The 22,803-nt window shown below is 42.2% G+C and overlaps 1 protein-coding gene across 3 annotated transcripts in view; it reads right to left on the bottom strand.

Moving 5' to 3' along the window:
* Positions 1-22,017, bottom strand: part of SLC12A4 (solute carrier family 12 member 4) — a 46,045-nt gene extending 24,028 nt beyond the window's left edge. The window contains exons 1-5 of one of the 3 annotated variants that reach the window (XM_033517321.1): positions 21,101-21,344; positions 20,168-20,228; positions 5,450-5,727; positions 1,920-2,014; positions 525-656 (exon numbers count right to left, since the gene is read on the bottom strand). In XM_033517321.1, the coding sequence (XP_033373212.1) occupies positions 525-656; positions 1,920-2,014; positions 5,450-5,621 (399 nt within the window). In that variant the 5' untranslated portion in view covers positions 5,622-5,727; positions 20,168-20,228; positions 21,101-21,344. Of the gene's footprint in view, positions 1-524; positions 657-1,919; positions 2,015-5,449; positions 5,728-20,167; positions 20,229-21,100; positions 21,345-21,811 lie in introns of those variants that run through there. The other 2 variants (XM_015640020.3, XM_015640019.3) reach the window with 2 other exon arrangements.
* Positions 22,018-22,803: the final 786 nt, after the last annotated feature.

Below are 22,803 nucleotides of genomic sequence, written 5' to 3'. Positions count from 1 at the left end.
AACCTCACCTGCTGCAGTCATTCCAGGGCCAGCCCCATGGGCCAGACATCTAAATGCAGATGCTTTGGGGCAGAGTTCAGTTGCCTAAGTGCCTGACACAGGAATGGTTCCTGAGCTGCCCCAGGGTGCCCAGTCTGACCTCTACCCACCACTCTAGATGGGTGTTGTCTCCTACAATCCCTGTGTCATTACCTACCTGGCTTGCAGGTACCGCTGGGCAGCTAAAACAGCACTGGGAAAAAGCTGTGGAATTTAATTTTTATTTGTATCCCACTAAAAGCCTGTTCCATTCTTAGCTAAATGCACACCAAGCATAAGGAATTACACTGCAGTTTTAACCACCACATCTGCCCCAATTCTCTGGTAACACCTGGCTCCCTACAGGTTCTATGTCATTTCTTTGCAACATTGTCATGGCTCCTGAGAGAGGTTAAGAAAAAGCAGAAGGGAGGCCAGCTCCCCAAAAATCACATAGGGAATCATCCCATTCATCAGTCATGGCCATGGAGAGAATCTTTACTTACTTTTGATACTTTCTTCTTCGATCCATCAGTACTTTCTGCTTCTTCATGTTCCTTGACACCTTGAGTAAGATTTGTGTAGTTGACCAATTTGCCAAGCAGAGATGACACTTTTGGTCGTATATCAAGTTCTTCCTGTGGAAGAAGGCAACAAGTCAACTTCTGCAGTTCACAGCATTTCTGAAGAGTCTGGGATCACGCCTTCCTGGGCATGCCTGAGGCTACCAGGGACCACACCAGGAAAATCATCCAGGGAATGACTGAATATTTCATTGTGCCTGAACCACTGATGACAGATTTTAATTTTCTGAAAGCAGGGCAACTCTGATAGGAAAAGGCCATGCCAAAATGTCTGCACCATGTGAATCATTCTCTTTAGGTGCTGAAAAGCATAATTACAGCAATGAAGAAGTCTGAGCCTTAGAACTGTGAGAAAATGAATGTGTATCTTGCATGTATCTCTAATGTCAACTTACATCAACAGATATACTTTTTAAAAGGTCAAGCTGCCAAACAAATCAGAGTTTTAGTAATTAAACTCTGCTCATTGTAGACATGAATGCACTCTGATGATTTTATTACATTTTCCAAACTATGTTATCTAATTCATGTGGATCTAGACAAAACCCTCACATGTACAGAGGGCCTCCCACCCTTATACTCATCCCACCCAATTTCTGTTTCTGGTTTGGAGGTAGGGGGGATGAAAAAAGTCCCAGAATAAAATCATTTCCTTTCTCTTTGAAATTAAAGTCTTGCATGTCTGATAGCACAATAAGGAATGCATGGTAAAGAGAAACAACTTTCCACGCAGGAAATAAAAAACAATTGACAAAGATTTCACTGTCTGCAGCTTTATCATATCTTCAGGTATCACCTTGAACAGTTTCTGGTGGGATCAGTAGCATCATGTGCTTTGTCCATGATGCAGAAACTGACCCCAAATGGGGTCATTCCTACAGGGATGACATGAGCCAAGCACAAAACCTGATTACAGTTCCTTCCAGAAAGAGGCTGAGACAACATACACCTCCTGTTCAGGATGGAGCATGGCCTCTGGTATCCTGATGGATCCTCCCTCTGGCTAAGTCCCACAGAAGAGCCTGCACACCTGGTGTGGTCCTGTGCCTGTGGAAAAGGCCTCCAGCAGGAGTGTCTGCCCCTCCTCACTTCCAGCTGGATACAGCTATACAGATATACAGAATTATAACTCTGCCTCACAGACCCAGCTGTCATCACACCTGAGCTCTGTCACACACAGGATCTCTCTGCCTGCTGTACCCCGACAACAGATGGACACCCACAAAAAGGTATCTGGGGGAGAAAGATATGCTCCATCCCTGCCATCATGGATGATCACAAATCACATTAGAAATACAAAAAACAGCTAGAAATTACCTCAAACAAGGCCAGATTTCTGTCATAGTAATCACCTCCCTTGCCAGCTTCTGAACTGTTCAGGAAAGGACTGTTTTCTTTATGGTTGCCATGACCTGTGAAGAAAAAAAAAAAGCACATTTTGATAAGCAGAGAATAAGACTGTAACCTTGAAGAATCCATAGGGAATAAACTCATTTGGTTAACTGAATATGTTTCTTTTTAGTATCTTGAGTCATACAATGTTAGCAATATCAAAGTTGTTACTCTCAAGGCAGAGTTATTTCTATTTATACTCCTATGCTTCATTAAAACAAAATAAAGTCACCTCAAAGTAAATCTATGACTAGGGTCACAGCTACAATGTTATATGTGCCTTTATTCTCTCATGCTCACTTCTGTACCTGTTTCTTACATAGAAGAACAGTGACAAGCACTGGGACAGCTCCTGTGCATTTAGAAATCACTACTAATGGTAACAGCAACCTCTGAGCTGCATGTCCAACCCAGTCAGACACAGTTAGTAAGACTGAACACTTCAAAGATGAGATTCTGTCATGACAATACAGGTAAACAACCCCCAAAGCACCTTTTTAGTTCTTAAATGCTGTTTGTTATTCACTGTGCCCATTAATCCCATTCAACATCCTAATGCTTTTACCCTCACTGTGTTTTGAACACTTAAGCTGTGCATTCTTCAGGCTCCTCTTCTAAATTAAAACCTAATATCAGGTACATTCAAACCAGAGCATTCCCATATGCAATGAACAATGTTTAAAAAAAAATTTAAAAAAGAGATGGAAGATCAGTAGAGCTTTTTGTAGCAAGTAGTAACAAAAAAAAAGGAAAAAAAAACCCCAAAAAACCAAGGCCACTATAGTTTAAAACAACCTCTGAAGGGGAAAAAAAAATTAAATTGATTTCCATCTTCAAAAGAAGTTCTTGGACCTATAACTCCCATTACCCTCTGCTCAACAAACAAAAATTCTTTTCTTTTGCCTGTACATCTTCACTCCCTGCTCTCTCAGCCAACACAAATGAGTGATTTCCAAGAGTATCTCCTTAAGAAAGGATTAATCCAAGGAATATCTTTTTCTGTTTACAAAGGATGTAACCACTACAGAAATTAAAAATTAAAAATTAAAGAAAAAGACATTATTATCTCAAATGAAAATACTGCAAGTTTAAATATTGTACACTGAACACACCAAAAGCAAGACATTAGACAGCTGGATTCTTAGGTTCATCTTTTCAATGATTACAGTAATCAATTCAATAAGGCTACACTAAATTATTTGAAAATAATCCAAATTAAAATCTCTCTGCATTTTGAAATTTAAATCAACTCACAAAACGAACCCAACAGGCAAAGAGAAGAGTGCTCCCCTACACACAGTGATCAGCACAAACTGAACTGTTACAAAAGTAATTGTTATAAGCCAAAAAATTATGAGAACATTCAGTCCTACTCTTACTGAGGGGAAGGCATGCATGGAAAGCAGCACAATTTTCTGGAAATTGCTGACAGGTGCTTTGCACAAAACTGTTGGAAAAACAATATTCACAAAGAACTGAGAGACTTTTAAGCTTCTGTAAGTAAATATTTAGCTGACCAAAAATATATGAAAAGAGCAGCCTATTGTGTTTATGTGCCTACTGCCTTTCTCACAGCTCTGACAACTAACCCCAGAATGGTAATGAGCAGCTGCCTTGAACAAGGCAGCTCAGCTTATTTGCTGACCCCACCTACACATAAGAGAGGCTCACTTTGCTGTAATTGTAGAATGTTTTACATTACTAGAAAAACATCAGTAAGCTTAATGACATAGCATCAAAATCAAACAGTTATCTACTTTAGCAAAGGTTAAAATCTGCAAAAACTGCTTGCTTGCTGTATTGGTTATGCCTATACTGGAATATACCAGATCAATTTTGCTGCAGTGTGTGCTGCAGTCCCCCCATCCTGTTGTGGTTAAAGTACATTTACAATTTTTGCTGAGGAAATGGAGTTATCTGCAATATACCTTTTACTCACTAAATTGGACACAAATGATGGTGCAAATTATGACACCAGTAGAAATACTGTCTGCTTGATTCTTCAAGACTCTGGTCTCTGTAGTATCTTCTCCATTACACTTACCAAACACAGCAAGGTGATGAGCTTTGTTTCCTCAAATCCTATAAACACTATATAGGAAATCCTATACACTGGCTCTGGTGACTGAATGTTTGAATTATCAGCTTGTTGTTTCGGGGTTATTTTATCACTGAGTGATTTTTAAAGCAATTCTTTGCTGTCTTAGTTTTCCTCCTTCCACCAGGAACCATACCAAGTCAGTATAATGGGTGTTCTTTTACTTGTAACACTTAGAGAAACTCTCAACTATTTTATGTACAAAATCCCACTGTTACCAAGATACATTCAATCTCAGTTTTTTAAACAAGACAATTATTTTGCTCTTTTAAAAGAAAGGGCAAAAGAATTATCATCTTGTTTAAAAAATGTCCATGGTTTTTCCTTGTTACTACAATCCACATAACCTCTCCTTAGTTAAGAAAGATTACTTCATAATATCTCCCTGAGCCTGACAAAGACCAGTGACTTAAGATGAATCTTCAACTTAATTGATGTTATTTTTTAGATACATCTTCATTTTAACACCAGAGAATTTTGCACAATCAGTCTGTTCAGAACACTTCTCTCTCTCTATAAAAAGTTTCCATCTTCTCTCTTATTCTCTATGTACATGTTCAAGCATCACTCAGACCCTGCCCATTAGACTTTCCTTCCAAATGTGACCCCTTGGCATGCTGGTTTTATACACTATCCTGCACACAGGAAGCCCAAACTGAATAGAAAATTCAGTAGAACTAATGACTGGAAATACAGTATTGATTTTGCAATTGCCAGGGCACATTTCCTTCTCGACGGTTCAGAAGACAGAGAAGTACAAGTGGCTTTTTACCACATTCATGGCACTAGCTCCATTGTCCTGAAATAACATACATATGAATTCCTGCAGACAATGCAAAAATAAAAGTGAACTTTCCTGCTGATCTAATGAACTGCACCTTTAAAGTCCCTCTCAAATATCGTATACTTTCAACAGGAAGTGAAGGAGTGTTAGTTTATATGCAAGTTCTTTACAATGACATCCTAGTTCCACACCACCAATAGGCAGAACTGGTGCTGCAGAGGTGTGTGCTAATCCAAGACTCCTACACTGCTAACTTAAATACAGCTAATTAAATGACAGACAAAAATCATCTCCACCACAGCTGCATGTTCATTGCAATCTCTTCTTTATAGATGTGTTCTAAATCAAAACATTCCTCTCACTTTCTCTCCTCTCATTTTGTGTTTCCATTTCAGGAGTAAAACCTCCAGCAAATAACCATTTCCTCAACAACAATAACAACTGTACTTTTACAAAACAGACCAAGACTGCAGCACAGTACAGAAACCACACTGCAAGGAAAAAAAATAAAATTGTCCAGTATATTTATTCTCTCTGCCAATGAGCAACAGGAGCAGCTTCAAAGAGACTTACTTGCATGGGAAGAGCGTGTTATCTCCATCAGCTTTGGAAGGGAGCGGATGTGACCTCGGAAAGCTACTCTGGGGAATTCCTGCCCCAGCTTCACCCGAGGACGGTTTACATTCTGAAGCATGAAGTCTCCTGGGCAAGCACCATCCTGTGACATGCGCACAGATTTCCACATTCTTAGTTATCAAGTCTTTGGTCCTGGCCAGTAGCTATGTGGTGTTAGTTTTCATCATGCAAGATTGATTTGCAAGGAACATTTCTCAAAGAGGGAGCTAAATACTCTGCAACAGAGAATAATTTATTTGCCTTAGTCCCTAATTAATCTCAAATTTTTCAGGTATTCAAGCTGTATTCCAAGTAGGCTAATGTTTCCTCTTCACTTGTTTCATTGCTTCTCAGGCTTCATTATCTTTCAATAATTAAGGCATTTTGTTTCTGAATGCTACCAGTTCTCTCCCAAACCAAGTAATTCTATTTGCAGCCACCACTTCAACTACACAGTTTATCTAAATATCTCCAGTATAGTCCCCTGAACATTCTATTCAGATACGGGCACAGGTCCAAAGAACAAGTTCCTCATCCTGTGGATCACCTAAGTTCCTTAAACATCAGAGATGATCCAGGGAACAAAACCAAAAACCCTCAAGTGTGCATGCTCCCACACATGCAAACACACAAGCTCAGGAAACAGAACAAAAGCAACAAATGGACGTCCAAACTTTTGCGTCACAGCCAAGAAAAAACACTGTGACTAAACTGTAGCAGATATTCTACTGACTGTTTTTATTTTGTTCTTTTCCAAAGGTTAAAAAAATAATAAATAAATAAATTTTAAAAGGATTAAGAACACGGAGGACACTATTCATGTTACTGCATTCCTTCTGGAAGAGTATTAGGCCAGACAGTTTCACTGCTTGAGCATGCTGAATGCAAGTCTTTTGTGCAAGCCATTCTGTTTTCTCAAGTAACTGAGGGATGCAAACCAGAATTTAGAGAGAATTACAAACAAAAGATATATATGAAAGCAGCTAAAAGACAGATTAGTGAGGATAAATGAAAGCCGAACAATTAGGCACGATAAAAGACCAGGAAGCTTCATAATGATAAGGTCTACTCTGTCAGACTAAAATAATCACTGAGAAGGTGGCAAGAGCAGTTGCATGACTTGACCTGTCAAGGTTTTATTTTTCTCTACTACCGGTTTCTAAACTCCTTTATGAAAAACAACCACTCCCCTACTTCACCACATTCAGGCAGAGAAGCAGAAAGTAGTACACCTTAAAAAAACTACAGATGCTTTCATCAGGACATGACTAACCTAGAGATGCTCACCTACTTCTTATGGAAACTTTATCCACCTGGCAAGTTAAGATGTGCTGAAGGCACAGATGGACAGAGCCTGACCAGCTTTAGTCTGGCCCACACAGATAACAATTGCACAGAGCAGTGCCAATTAAGCTACAGCAAGGTTAAAACATTAAAGAAAAAGGAAATTCTGAAGAGGGCTGAACTTTGATAAGAAACTTCCTCCACTTTGCTTCTACAAGCACATCATATCCGAGCTGATGGCAGCTGGCAGAGGCACGCACACCCTGCTCACAGCATCTCAGGAGGAACACAGCCCCCAACACGCTCTGGAGGCAGGAAAGTGGACAAAGCTGCAGCCACTGCTGTGGCCCATGAGGGTGGCATGCAGGGCTGCCAGAATCTTCCTGCCTGAAGTATCAAGTCTTAAGTAAGGGACTGAATTCCTTCAAATCATTTCAGCGCGAATCAGAGTTCAAGTCAAAGTTGGAAGTGAAATGCTCAGCTTGACCAAGAAACACATTGGTTTATTTATCCCTTTATAACTAACAAACAGCAGGTATTTCTTAGAAAACCAGCTCAAAGGACAGCCCAACACTCCTCTCCTCAATGTAATTTAATTTCTGGAGCAGACTAAGAGTTAGTATCTCACTTTTAATTGTACTATGCATGTACAGACACCTTTGTGTCCACCACAGTAACAAACACTGTGATGAAATAGCAGCTAACACCACATTTTGGTGTTATTCAGACACTATTTCACAAGTATTACTGGCCACAAGATCTGTGATAGGTAAGGGCACAAACTGAGCCGTTTTCATGCACAGGGAACACTACTTGATCTGACTTTTTTTTAATTACAACAAAAAAAATATACATACTTATAATATTTCATCTGCCAGTAACACTGGAATCTAATAGTAATCAGAGCTTATACCCAAGCAGTTGCTGTGGGTTTCCCTTAATATGAGCAATCTCAACAGCAGGTTCTTATAGCAAACTAATCACACAGACTCACTTCTCACTCAGATGGCTCAATTAGCTGACCCCTGGAGTGCCTCTCCTGTTCATGCACCCTGACATGCTGCAAATTACCTCTAAAGAGAGCCTAACCTAAATAAAACCCTCATTTACAGATGTTCTAAGGTAGACAAAATTTCACTTTGGAAAGCAAGTTAGTTCTGTTCTGATTTATTTGTGCTCAGATTTTCATGTGCCAGTATGTTCTCCGAATTTCTACACAAGTGGTAATTAAGACACAATTTACTTTGATTTTTGACCACAAAATCAAAATAGGTTTGTTACACTTAACAGTTCTCACAGGACCTAGAAGCAAATGAATACACCCAAGGTAGGCAATCTACAGGGGAAAAAAAAGAAATGGAGAAACAGAAATTATTGCATAATCAGGTTTTATTAGTCAGATTATTTTGAGGTCATTTGTTCACAGCCTTATGAATAAAGTTTTAATATAAAAAGCTGACCATGTCCATTTTTATCACACTTTGGGGGTTTGGTTTGTTTTTAACAGCTCTTGAGACACTGTTTCCCAGATGTCAGCAAGGATACTGCTCATACTGTTCCTCCCAAAGGCTGTGTGATGCTCAGAGTGCTCTGCTCATCACTCACAGGCCGTCAAGACCTGCAGGTCTGAGTATTACTGAGAAACAGAAAAACCTCAGCAATCTTCCTGGACTTTGCCAGCAGTCCAAGAACCCTGCTATCTCCACATTTCAGCAGCCAAGCACCCCAGTAAATCAAGAAACTGTCATTTTAGGAAAACCTAAGAAACATGAATACAACAATTTGATTTCAAATACATTCCAAGTCTGCTTCTATTCATGTGGTTCCTCACATGTGGCTGGACTAAACAAAACTCCTATTCATTCTCAGAATTGAGAATGTTATGGAACATTTTTCTTGGTTCATTCGTGAGACTATATCAAATAATTCAATGCACAATTATGCTTTTGCAGATATCACTACCTTGACATTTCATTAACAGAAATCAGACATTGCTTCTTAAATTATTCACTTTCAATAATTAAGCCAAAATTCTAATCCAACATCAGCAGCAGTCCAAAATCAAGATAACTTTATGCTTTGTTTTTAATTATTGCTTATTAGAAACACTTATTTCTCCATGGACAACACACAACTAGCCAGAAACACAAAGAATTTCTAAAATGAAAATTCTGGTTATAAATTCATTTATGGCAGCAGAACAGGCAGCTAACATCATGGGATCTGATAACAAGGAATACTTATTTTCCCTTTAGCTACAAAGTAGTCAGTATTACCTAAAGCACTTTTTTCATTAAAAAAACAGAAAGTCATGATTTAACTTTCATATTTTTCAAAACTGAAAACCATAATTTCTTTATTTTGCAGTAGGAAAAAGACAAAAGTAGCAAAGTGACATTCTAAGCTGAGAAAAAAACATTTCTCAAAATGTTTTGAAAACTCCACTAAGTTCTTGCTTTGAGGCTGGGCTGGTTTAGGTATTGGGGAGGGTTTAATAGGATTATTGTATTTACACCAGAAATAGGAGAAACAGGAAATAACCAGCATTGCATCTAGTTAGATAAAACTCATTCACACTACAAACTAGGCACTGCTAAGAAAATAACAAATTGAAATCTGTTAATGCCAGTTCACACAAGACCTTGGGCTACCAGGTCTTTTTCACTGAAGGTGGCAGAAAGCACAAGCTGTAAAATCCCAGCTGACCCAGTATTTTATGAAAATAAAGGCCAAAGTCAAACTAGATAAGAACCCACGCAACAATAAAGCTTATGAGAGGAAATCAGAGCAAAATGAAAGGACAGATCTTTCCCTGGATAGCTTTGAGATCCTCTGTACTTGAAACACAGGCTCAAATGACCAATTTCACTGGCAACACTGAACACTCACATGCCTGCTCCAGACACACATTTCCATCATAAACTGCATCTTAAACACCAAACTACTGACATTCATGCTCATTTTAATAGTATATGCTGTTCATTCACTATTATAACATTATTATGCTATGTAATAATATTATTTACTTCACTCTTAATTAACACTGTCAATATAGTTTTGAGTTTACTGAATTTTACCTAACTAGTAAAGCTGTGATTCTTAACACATTAGGCACTATACTGCAGTACACATTTATCATCAGCAACAATTATGGTACCTACAAAAGTGACACAAACAAAGCATAATTGTGTCCAAAAAATAAAACAAAAAGCTGTATTTATTGATAATAAAGTCATTCCTTTGAACCAGTTCAGAGTTCAAAAGATGGCACTTGCTTGTGCTCTGCTTGAAAGAAACAGCCAAAACTTTCCCAGACAACAGCCTATGCAACAGATAGGCTGGAGCAGAGGACAAAAGTATACATTTAAGCACAGATCTTGGATTTATCCCTAATAAACATGTGCAAAGACTTCTACTGTACTTTGCAAAACTAGATTAGAGAACTGCTTTACCCATCAAGTTGTCTGACCCTACACAACTTGAAGCATTTAATAATCCTGTGTTTCAGAAAGCACTATGACTTTATTTTTCAGTGAAGATACACTGAAAGTTTCAGAACACTACAATTCTTTGTAGGTGCTAACATCAACATGAAGTACTTACCCTTTAGCAATAGCTCTTTGACATTTTCAGTAACTTGGTTTACCATTATTCTTCTTCCAGCTCTTAGCACATACTTTAGTAAATGTTTCCTCTGTGAAGTCCTGAGAACTGGACAACTTTAGTAATATTGTATTTCCAAAAGAACTTTTTCTACCTGCTGTGACAAAGTGCTGGCTGCAATGTTGAATTGGACTGGTCTCTTGCAGGACGCCAAAGTTCCTTACAGAAAGCTAAGCCAACAGTGATACAACCCTAGCATTATAATCCTTGCAACGCCGAGAAAATACACAAATATCAGGATCTTACAGAAAATGCTACTTGTCAAAGCCCAGCCACATTTAAGAGGCACTGCACACTTACTCAGAAAAGCGTGCCACAAATCTGCTGCTTGCTGAGTGTGGAATCAGACAGGGTTTTAAACCTGCTAATGCCAGTGCAGCCCTGTGACATTAGCCCTGCAGGCATTTCAGCTTTCAAGTGAAAACAGTCATCTGTTTCTTTCCATCTCCAATACATTAGAATATGATGACCCATTATTGGATGAACCACATGCAAGATCACAAAAAAACCCTAGCAAATAGCAGGATGAAATGGGAGGTTTATGTAAGATACACAAGAAATACTAATTTAATGATTCTAAGCACTTCATAATTACCAGAGCCCCCACCATTCTGCCCATTCACAAGAGGTCCTGTGGATACCAGCACACACCTCACTAAAGCCTACCTACACGCTGAGGTAGGTGCAGTCACCAGGAATACCTGTGTAATTAAAGATGCCAAGTCACTTTTGAGAAATTGGATTTAGGAACTCACATCACTTGGGAGCTTTCATAATATAACCTGTCACTGCCAGATTAAAAAAAAAAAAAAATGCTATAAAAACAACCTTTATTTCCCTGTAATCCACTTCAGAGCTTCTTTCATGTGGAACAACTCCAAAACCATTTCTCACAATTATCCTCCCCGAAACTCCTTCACAGGCATGAGGGCACCTCAGATACAGCATACCTCCTATCAAAATATAGGGAGCAGCATTCTGGCATTTTTCCTGCCTCAGGAAAAGCCTTTTGTCTTGCTATAAAATGTTCTCACTTTCTCTGAAAGTCATACATCTATGAGACCAGTATTTAGATTCCATACAATATTAAATTCAAATACACCTTTCTTTCTGATACCAAATACAGAAAATTCTTTTCAGCCCTATACATGTTCAACTGACCATGGCTTCACAGTACAAAAGAGAGAACAACAAAAAAAACGTCCAAAAAACACACACCACAATTTTGGACACACCTGTTCGCTCCTCCAGCTCAACACAGGCCAAAGAAACAACTGTACAGGGACAAACCTTGGAGTGAGAGAATGGGAACAGTGACCACTAAAAGCCAGTATTGCCACCAGCTCAGAAAACTTCCTACAGGGAACACGTGGAAAGAAATAAGGTAAGAGCCAGGATGCTAAATATGCTCCACACATGCAGAAAATAACAGAAGAAAGGAGATTTAATTACTTTGAACATTTCAGTGTATGTACATTCAGTGCATTGCAAACTACACAATGTACATTTACAGACTTCTATCTACTATCCATTCCTGGAAGACAGCAGAAAGACATTGGTTACCACTTACAAGCTGATTGTGAAACCCTGAATTGCCATTAGTTTTCAGTCAGTTAACTCAAACAGAAAGTGCTGAACATCAGATATTTCTTACATTTGAGAAGTACTGTGTTCCATGTGAAAACAAAGTTCGTGACAGATTTTTTTTTAAGCTAAGGAAAAAGGAAAGTGGGAGGGTGTTTTAAGGAGGAGGGGAAAAACAAAAATTAAGCCTGTGTATAGTCCAAGGCTGAAATCCAAGGATGACCTTTCAGTGTGAAGTGCTACAAACAGCCAAAACTCACTCTAACTCTGGTCATAATGCTTACAGAAAGTACAAGTCAGCATGAGACTTCTCCAAGCAAAGGGAGTCACTCCACATTTTAGAGGGTGGAGAGAGCTCTGACACTGCACATGATAAACAGCAAACCACCATTCTTCTAAAACCCAAATATTTTGACACACATTTACAAAGAGCCCACAAGTCTCCCCAAACAGCACAACACACTTCACACAGTGCAACACAGACCAAGACAATGTCAGATATTTGGAGAAGCCACAGTGGCTTTTACCATCATTTTACAGAAAGTTCATCTGTTTGCAAAAGCATCAGAGCAAGGGGAGTGTAACACCTCATCTTGAGCTTAGAGAAACTCTCCAAGGAGAGTGCGGCAACATTAGATCACTTTTCTGCTTCACCAGCCAGGAATTAGGCAGCTGGAGCACAATCTAAGTCAGAAAACACTCCAAGATGTATAATGGTGAGTTTGCTCCTGCTAAATATATGCTTCTACCAAAAAGTCTACAATACAGTGTCTTAAAAGGGCAAAAGCAAAATACTGCAATCAGGCAATTCTCTCTGTGTTGCCTTGAATTACAGCTTTAAAGCTCCTTGCAGGTGTGCTAAAAGGCATCTCAGCACAAGGCAGATAATCATCCCACTGGTTACACAGAATTGGGATTTACCAAACGTGGCTCAGGTATACCTGCTTTCATGATCAGCTACCATGTCGCAGAAATTAACCCCTGACATTGTCACCACATTTCCTGGAACACAGAAACACAGCAAGAGTGAGTGGCTTCTGTTGGCCTAGACAAAGAAGTCAAGATGTAAGTTCCACGTAGGAGCTGAAGCAAAGGGTGGCTTGTGATGCTCTCAAAACTGCTGTGCCCCAGCACAGGGTGCAGAACACAAAAAGGAATCAAGGGAAAGGAAGGGATACTACTGAAGGGATGGGAGATGGTCAAGTGGTATTACTGACAAACACCTAACATTGTGAAATCATAAACTGGACAGTTAAAACCTTAGCAGAACAAAGGCAAAAATATACAGCAGTAGGTTCTAAAATCAGACAATTAACAAACTTCTACCTTTGTGTCAGCTCTGGACACAAATACAAACTACAGTAAGCAGTGAAAAAAGTAAGATCAATTACACTATTTAGGAGAGGATCAGCAAGACAAAGCTCCTGAATGCAGAGGTAGAAGGCAGAGGAGAAACAATAATGTGCTGTCCTCTTTCAGAGACAGCAGCAGCTATGCCACACTCTTGAATTACTCCTGGTCCTGACTCAGAGCTGACCTCCTACATGGAAATCCAGAGGTGGACTTTGCACACAGTAACTAAGCTCAGGGCTACTCAGCTTGCAAGCAGAGATGGGGTCATAAAAGTAAGTAGCATTGCCATAGATAATTTTATGGAAAACTATTATACTCCAGGGCATACAAACTGTGTTTTACTGCAACAATCAGCAATTTAAAGTATGTAAGAGCAAGTCTCAACAAGTTTGCCCTTCTTAACTCAGCAAATGAGCAGCTTCTAACAGCACACCATAAAAATCTTTCTTTCCCTTTGACATGAAGTGAAAGTCAGAAGGTTGCATGGTCTGCTTCATGATAAGAGGGTAAACGCAGTGACTGAATGATGTTCTAAATCCCTCAGATAAACAGAAGAAGAAATTGCTGGCTACTGGTAGGAGATGAAACTGAAGGTTGGTAATTAGACTGCAGGGGAAAAAAACCCATGTAGTTTTGTTGAGGCATAATTACCTTGAACCTATCCATAGCACAGCGTGCCTCTGCCCTACACACAGCTCTGCGTCACCGCTCCTCTGCCAGGATGTGGTTATACAATCCCTGCACAGATCCCTGCAAGCCAGCCTCCAACAGCAGCTCACAGCTCTGAGTCTCATTTTCAAATTAATCAATAGATTGCATCCTCATGATGGTACAGACCACGTGCCAATCAATGAGAGAGCTGGGCTTCTAGGACAATGCAGGTCACTTGGCTGGAGAGAAAGAAACAAATTAAGCATTCTGCATTCAAGAGGATGGACCTGTGGGCCAAAAATCCAGGAGACACTAGGCAAACACAAACTGTGAATACCTGTGGAAATGCTGGCACACCATGCCTTACAGAAAAGAGCCTCCTGGCTTCCTGGAGCAGCACTGTGACCATCAATACAGAGGTGGGATGATGACCACCCCTTCACCACCACCATCACCCCAGTACCAGCCACGTCCTCCCTCACCCCTTGCCCAGCCCTGCCTGGCACTGGCTTCTCATCTTCTGCTCAGCAAAATGCCATTTCATTTACATTTCCAACAAGTCTAAAGCTGCCCCCAGTCAGCCAAGCATAACTGCCAAGTTATCAAACTTCCCCATTCATCCATAAGCTAATTGAGTAAAAGCTTTTTGGGGGCAATTAGCACTTTATTCTGCATGTCAAACTCCATCTCTCTGTCCTACAGAGCACAAAGAAGATCAAAAGAATCATCTTTTGAAAGAAAGAACTCCACCAGGTACTTCAACAGCAGCAAAAATTTGAAAACATGTATTCCCAGAACTGTTCTGACCTGTACCTCTGCTGCTCAGACATGATTTAAGACTGCTGGAAAGCAAACAACCTTTTTTATTCCAAGGCATACCTAGAACCCACCACAAAATCTAAAGACCTACTAAAAGCCTGTTAGGAAAAAAAAATGCTACTCCATTCACTCCAGAAACTTCTTTTTATGATTCAGAAGTGACAGTTTGAAACTTGTGAAACAGTGTTTAAAATGAAAGGTATGGGGGACAAATAGGCAGTAATCAGGCTACAAAATAACCTCCAGACACACATACACACACACACATATATATACATACACACACACACACACACACACATATATATATACAGTTACAGTATACAAAATGTATATTGTATATTCCATATTCAAATTCCAGAGATGTTTACCCTGCATGCATGGTAAGGGCTGTATTTTTTGTAGACCTTTAAATTTAAAGACAGATATATTAACTGTCTCATATTTGAGTCTGTGAAAATACTAATATTTTTGTGTGTATATTTTGTTATTTTGCTTGCTTAAAACAAAGATATTGTTTGCTTGGCAATGGCTACAGCAGCCACTGTGAAAGATGCTCAGTCCTCTATGCATGACAAAATCCAAGTATGCTGAAAGAAATCATCCAAAGCAGCTCAACTGAAAGAACGAGAACAGTACTACTCATTGCTAAGGGATCACTTGGCAGCATTTGAACAGTTGCCTATTGAAAACTAATAATTAAGAAAGAGGTTTTACTAAATCAAACAAACAAAAAAAAAATAAAAACCCTGAAATGTTATTATCTGAGAATAAAAATCAGCTTAGTACACCCAATAGATGCAAAACTTCTTATTCATAGGTTACTGAAGACAAAGGAAACACCCCTAAAATGTAATTCAAATAGGCTCTCACCATGTCCTGAAATGGTTCTTTTTTTTCCTCTGTAATTCAGGTCACAGAACAAGGTATTTAAAGAGCAACCTTGAACCAACAAGTTGAAGACACAGACCCTTTGATCAAAGAAATCTTGCTCCACATATTGGTGCTAATAGCAATTTTTCTGTAATTTAAAGCAGTCTGCACATTGTGATGCAGCAAATAATCACAAACATGTAAATCCTTAACTTGGTCTTGGAAGGGTAAACTCACCAATTACAGCTTCCCTCTCCCTGTGGCACTGGGTATCCCCCATCCTGTCAGATGCACTTCAAGACAAGGCAGTGACCACTAACTCTGATCACTCTCAAGGTGGCTGTTCCAACCTCAGCCAACAGCTTTTACTATGTTTGGCTACATTTCCTGGTCAATGAGACTGCAAACTACCTTAGTCTTCATTCTACACAGAATTTTAGAGCAAAAGCCAAAATTAAGCCCTACATTGAAAAGCACACAAAAAGTTATGCTTTGATTTTGTTGCAGCAGGGAAAAGAAAGCAGATGTCACTATCTTCTTTGAGGAAGTGAAACACTGAAGGAATTTGTAAGGGGAAATTGAATAACACACACAGATCAATTTTATACATGAGAGATTTAATACAAATACAAGACACCCAAAAATGTACTTAAAATTCTTTAGAAAAATTCAGAGATTGTAGAGAAGATATAACTTCAACATTATTAAAATATTTCCAAATTTAGCTTCAACTCAAGTTTGAAACACTTAGCAAGCAAGGGCAGAGAGAATTGTGTAGAAAATCCATGTCTTTTCATGTACAACTGCTTAGCCTTCTAATGCAGGTGTTCTCCAAAACACAAAAAATCTGCAGCTGCAAGAGACCAACAGAGGGTTGTTTGGGGTTTTTTAACAACCTTCTTTTAGTTTTTTGCAACATGCAGACCCACACACACACACGGGTACAGGAGCTGCTTTCACTTCACTTAGACATATCACAAAGATTCTTCCCAGAGCTTTTTCAAATAACTGAAATACCAGAGAACCCACAAAAAGGCCCATGTTTTCCTATATTTAGCTAACTCTCCTGTTCACCAGCAGCTGGCACCACGCTCCTCTTGGCACTGGACAGCTGCAGCCTCTCCAGCTCGGTCCTGAACACTGCACAAATTAGAAGTATGAGACATGCTTAGCAAAAGTAGCAGTTTATAAAGCAACAAGAACTTTTTTGTTTTCCTAGACAAGCATTTTAACAAATTTAACCTTACTACACTACAAGCTGATAAAAGGAACTACAGGTATTGACCATGGGCTCCAGGAAAACGAGCTCCTCAGAAAAATTCCTTTGATTACAGGGTATAAAGAAAGTATATACCACCTCCTTCACCCACCCAGCTATTATAAACAGCTAATTATGTCACAAAGCACTTTTCCACTCTCATTTTTCACATGCCAAACCCTTATCTTTCCTTATCTGAAGCAAGAGTCCACTTCTCTAAGCACCTGCATTGCTGAGAAAAGCACTCTGGAATTTAGCACTGCAATCAGTGCTGTGATAATTACTGATTGCTCAAACAGAAAAGAATAAATAAAAATAAAAAAGGAAAGAAAAGGAAAAAAGCGCTAACAACAAAAAACCTCCCAGGACTTCTTAAGTATGACCCTGCTGCTAAGACCCCTTTCAGGACCTGCACTGAAAACTGTAACTATTGCTGCAGATCCCACAAGTACCCTTTCTGAAAAGAAATAACTATTGACATATTTTGCACTGACAGGACACCTTTAATATCTCCAAATTTACACATCATACTTTTCAGAGAGGGGAAACCAGTTGCCAGCAGAACAGAAAAAAACCCTCCCTCATCAAAATGCAACTACATTGAAGAAGATGCAGTCTCCATCCCATTTTCAGTAAAGGAACAGTTAACAAATCACCAGAAAAGACAGTTCACTGACATCACTATTGCTATTCTCAGGTTACTTTTCTCTGAAACAATTCAGAGGTTTTGCCTCAACTCCACCCCAGGCTGCCTCCTCTATGACTTCTTTCTGCAGCTTTTAGGCAACACAAAAAATGCTAAGACACTTGTGCTACAAAAGTTATGCAAAAATATTCCACTATTACCACCATAACAGTTCCATTTAGCCACATTGCTGCCAGCAGAACTTCTTAAGATAACTTAAATGCTATTTGGACACGTTTCTGCTGCCCTATTTAGCCCTGGTGTCTAATTTATTACGTGACAAATTTTATCTTATCTCTGGACTTTGCCAAAACACCTACATGTAAGAATTAAGCACCTTGAAGAAGGATTTTTGAATGATTTATGTGTCTCCATTAAAAGTATCTTCAGACACATTTCATGTGAGCTTACTTTCAAGTCTTGCAAAAGACTGAAAATCTTTACTAGTAAGTTACCACACATTAAAGCAATGAACCAGGAAGTCTGAAGTAAAAGCACACTATTTTCCAAAACAGCTCCCTGTAAATGAGCAGCACAATCTGCTGCTGCACAAGAACACTGAACACACTGACACAGAGGTAAAAGACTCTAGTTAGAGAACCCAGGGGTTGGAGGAAGCCGTGTGATAACTGGAACATAAGCAGAGCAATTCCTTGGCAAAAACCAAGGGTGGCAGCTGACCAAAGCTAGTTAGTGACACCAAGCTGATTAGTGTCTCATTTCCACACAAAAGTCAAGGGAAGATAAATAACTTCCCACAGGACACATGACATTGCCACACTTTGGTTAACTGGGTGCACAATGTCTGTGGAGCTGAGATTCCTATTAAAGCAAAGTGTATTTGGTTTTTTAAACACTATTCAGACCCCACTGTCTCTCTTTTTGCCCTGTGTACCTAACCTAATATGCTGGCTTTATTTCAAAGACAGAGGGGATGCCAAATTCACATTTCTCATCCCTGACGATCCATAAAGAAGGGCTCAAGTGTTTATCATAGGATCACAGGATAATTCTTTGTACTTCTTTTACTAAATGAAAGATGTCAAAGTCTATTACAAGCAGTGGCAGTCAGTGGAACCTACTTAGAAATAAAAGGCTGATTTTATTCATAAGCAAGCACTGAAACTATCTGACAAGGCTAAATTATTGCACACTGACTAATGTCTTCTAATGGAAATGGTTGACAAGAAATTCTGTTGCAGAACAGTTTCACATCTGTAGAGTTTAGATGACGCCCTATCACTTGATATCCTAAAAAAAGCAGAATTCAGGAAAAAAAAAAACAACTTCAAAAACAAAGATATGAGAAATAAAGGCAGCAGTAAAAACACCAAACCAAAAAAAGAATCCATCAGAATCATAAGCAACAGCCTCAGTTATTGTGCAAGGAGTACTGGACAGCACAGCCACCACTCTGCAGAGTGTTAGAGAGCAGCTAACAGTGTCATGACCACACTCTGGAAGGGCCATGTCCTTACTGAGTCACCTCAACAGACCCAATCAAACTGAGCAACCCAAACAACTCTTGCAATCAGGTTCTGAACAGCAAGCTGACAAAAATAAAACCCTCCCAGCAGAAGGCTGACCAGAAGAACTGCAGCCAGTTTCTCGCACTGCCTGTGGTGCAGCCACTCGATGGCACAGAAAGGCCGGCCCATGGGCACTGCTCCCACAGCTCCACGTGCATCCACGAACCAGCATCAACCGCGTGCACTTTGAAAAGGCCACAACCTAAAACTTGAACTCTGCACTCAAGTCAAACAGTTTATCTTATCTCGAATCAGGGGCATCACCACCACCACCAAATCCCTCCATGAACCCCGTAATCAGCTGCCACAGAAGGCTCTGCAGGGTCACCCTCCTGCCTCCAGGCTGCAGGTTCCAGCCAGCGCTAGACAGCTCTGAGATATTGTGCCTTCAACAGGAGCTTCCACCTCCACTGTGTCATACCATCAACACACCCTGTGTGAGAGGCCAGGGTAACAGCACAGGATGTAGAAACCAGCACTAAAACCGAAAGGAGTAACACAAGATTGAGTTCAGATTCCCCTCTAAAGAGCTACAAACCCAAGAAACATAGGAAAAGACAGAAGAGGCTAGTGGGGAAGAACACACTTGTCAGTACAGGTAGGCAAGACACATATCTTTATACGCACACCCCGAGGATATGAAACAATACTTAATTACTGTGAAAGTAAATTAAAAAATGGAAGCCACTTAGAGTTCAAACAGAAACAGACCTAGCTACCATATATTAGTAGAGAAATTCCTAGATATTTATCAGCTTTAAAATAGAGAAACTCAGCTAACTTCCAGCAGCATGGTTGTGCACTGCAGTTGGGGCAGCAGCTTGCCAGTGACTGATGGACTGTGACATGAGCTGAGTGGGTATCCTGAAGTGTGTTGGCTGCACACATCCTACAGGCAGCCTTATACCCAAGTAAGTGGTGGTTTGAGTTGACTTTCTTTATCCACCATGGCAGCAGCTTCCACAAGCCACACTTACCAACCCATGGCCAAAGCTAGCTACTGGAAAAAGCATTCCACGAGGTGTCCACCTCAACCTGCTGAGATGGGTAAAAAATACCTGTTACTTTACTACACACAGGGACTATATAGTAGCCTGAGAGTAAAACAGGCCTATTTTACAAAACAAATTAAAGGCCCTGCACAGCCTTTAGGGCTAGTGCCTCAAATCATCTGTGGTAATAGCTTGGGAAAAGCACCTCCCTTTCATCATCCTAAAACACCCACACTAGGCATGGAAAGAACGGGCACTAGGGCTACGTAAGCTACTTGGTAATTGAAATCTAAAATTTCCTTGAAAATTATACAAAGAAAGAAAGAAACTCCCAATGCACACACATTGGAGATTGAAATGCATATTCTCAGAAAAGTGAGCAAGTTAACAAGGCAGGAACTGAACTTTGCTCTTATGACAGCTGAGTATCACTCAACAAAATAACCCTGTTGCCTTCCTCAAGCACAGGCCTGAGCAGTGCAGGCTCCCTTCAAGGGATTACTGTACATTCAATAATATTTGTAGTCTGAAAAGTTTGACTGCACAGGCAAGGAAGAACAGGCCAGGTGTTTACTGCTTTTTCTTTTGTTGCCTAGAGTCACGCATGATTCACAGAGGGCAAGTCAGATTCACCAGATGAGCCCATGGGAAGATCCTCTTCCTAAAGGTTACAGAAGGCTAAACATAACCAAGGCAGAAAAAAAAAAGAACAGATTGCACAAAGAGCTAAAACAACCTTGTACCAGAACTACAGTACTGCCCAAATCTAATTGTCCTTCACATTCCCACTAGAAACACTCGCAGTATTTAAAGCGATTTATATCTAAAAGTCACAGCAGAATACTAAGACAGGCTGAGCACCGATATCAGCTGCCTAAAGAATGTACATCTCACCACCCAAAATCCCCTCCTACTTACGTGATCTTCTTCTGTAATTGGAATAAATTAACCCCTAAGAAAAAGCAGCTCTGCCTGGCAGGAGCAGTTGTGAGAGCCACACAGGCACAAAGCACTTGCTGTAGTATTCAAGGGCCCGGCTTGCGGGAGAGAGACCTTGCTGAGCAGCCGCGTTTTTTAAGATGATATAAACAAGTAAAGCAGGCACCGTTAAATTCGGCTAATTTAACTGAATTCTCTATCACCCGTTTATTTTGGCAGTGGAGCACTGAAAACATCAGAGCCTATCTCCACGTACCCTTATCACCTCTGGAGACAGCGGCTTGTGGGAGCACCGATAAGAGCTATACCCCGGGCCAGCCCCGCTCCCCGCTATCACCGAGCGGCTGGGGGGGCGGAGGGAACCCCGGGCTGGCTCCTGCGCGCTCCGGGGAACCCCCGCGTCCAGGGCATCCCCGGCGCGGCCCGGCGGGCTGACAGCGGCGGCAGCACCGCCCCGGCTGCCCGGGCTCCCGCGTCCCGGCCGTGGCAACAGCGGAGCCACCGCCCGCCCGCCCGGCGAACCGAGGGGCTCCTCCCCCGGGCGCGGCGCCCCGAGCAGCCCGGCAGCCGCCGCCGGCGCCCCCGCCTTTGTCTGTGCCGCAGCCGGCGGCAGCGGGGCGGGGAGCCGGGCTCGCCCGAGCCCCCGGAGCGTGGGCACCGCCGCCCCCCGCCCCGGCCGTGCCCGCTCACCGTCGGAGCTGACGGTGTCGTAGGAGTCGCCGGGGGCGGGCGCCGCGGCCGGCTCCCGGTAGTCCACCCAGCTGAGCCCTTCTACGCTGTCGTACTCGGCGCGGGGCTTGTCCTCCACCGGCACCACGGTGAAGTGCGGCATGGCTGGCGGGGCGGAGAGGGCTCCCCGCGGCACCGCGGCGAGGCAGGCGGGACGCGGCGCGGAGCCGGCGGCGCATTCCTGCCCCGTGCGGTCACTTCCTCTCAGGAAACCGCGCTCCTCAACTCCACCCATTCCAGTGCGAGCGCCGGGGCGGTGCGGATCCCGCCGCCCCCGGGGCCGCCGGCCGAGCACCGGGCGCGGGGGCGGGGGTCGCTCCGCCGGGCGGCCGCGCTCAGCGGCGGGGGCGCGGAGGAGGGGCCGGAGGCGGCGAGGCCAGCGAGGGGAAGGGGGAGCCTTCCTCCCGCATTCATCGTGACAGGAGCCGGGCCCGGGGGCGGCGGGAGCGGGGCGGGGCGGGCGCCCTCCGCCCTCCCTTGCGGGCGCTGCCGGGCCGCCTCGGGGAGGAAATTTCCCCTCCGCCGTGCTCCGGGCTCCTTCCCCCGCCGCCGCCATTTGCTATGCAGGAGCGATGCGCGGAGAGCGGCGGCGGGGATGGGGAGCGAGCCCCGGGGATGGGGACGGGTGATCCCGGAATGCCTGGAGGGACGGGGTGGAGCGGGCAAGCATCAGCAAGCGAGGCCGGGGACCCGAGAGCCCCGGCGGGCCGGGCAGCGAGAGTACGAGTTAGGGATGTCACGGCTCCCGGCAGCCGGGTCCGGCCCGGCGTGCGGCTGGCGGAACGGGCGGAGGGCACGGCCGAGAGCAGGGTGTGAGCAGCGTGCCGCTACCGGGCGGTGTGCAGCTGTCCCCAAGTCCTGTACTGCGGTGGCCTCGCCGTGCTTTCCCTTGTGCTCGCTCTCGGCTCCGGCAGCACGAAACCCTCGGCAGGGACGTGGCAAGCGGAGGGGGA

This window comes from Parus major, chromosome 11, assembly GCF_001522545.3.
Source record: "Parus major isolate Abel chromosome 11, Parus_major1.1, whole genome shotgun sequence".
NCBI classification, from domain to species: Eukaryota; Metazoa; Chordata; class Aves; order Passeriformes; family Paridae; genus Parus; species Parus major.
This window is presented reverse-complemented; position numbering and strand designations above follow the sequence as displayed.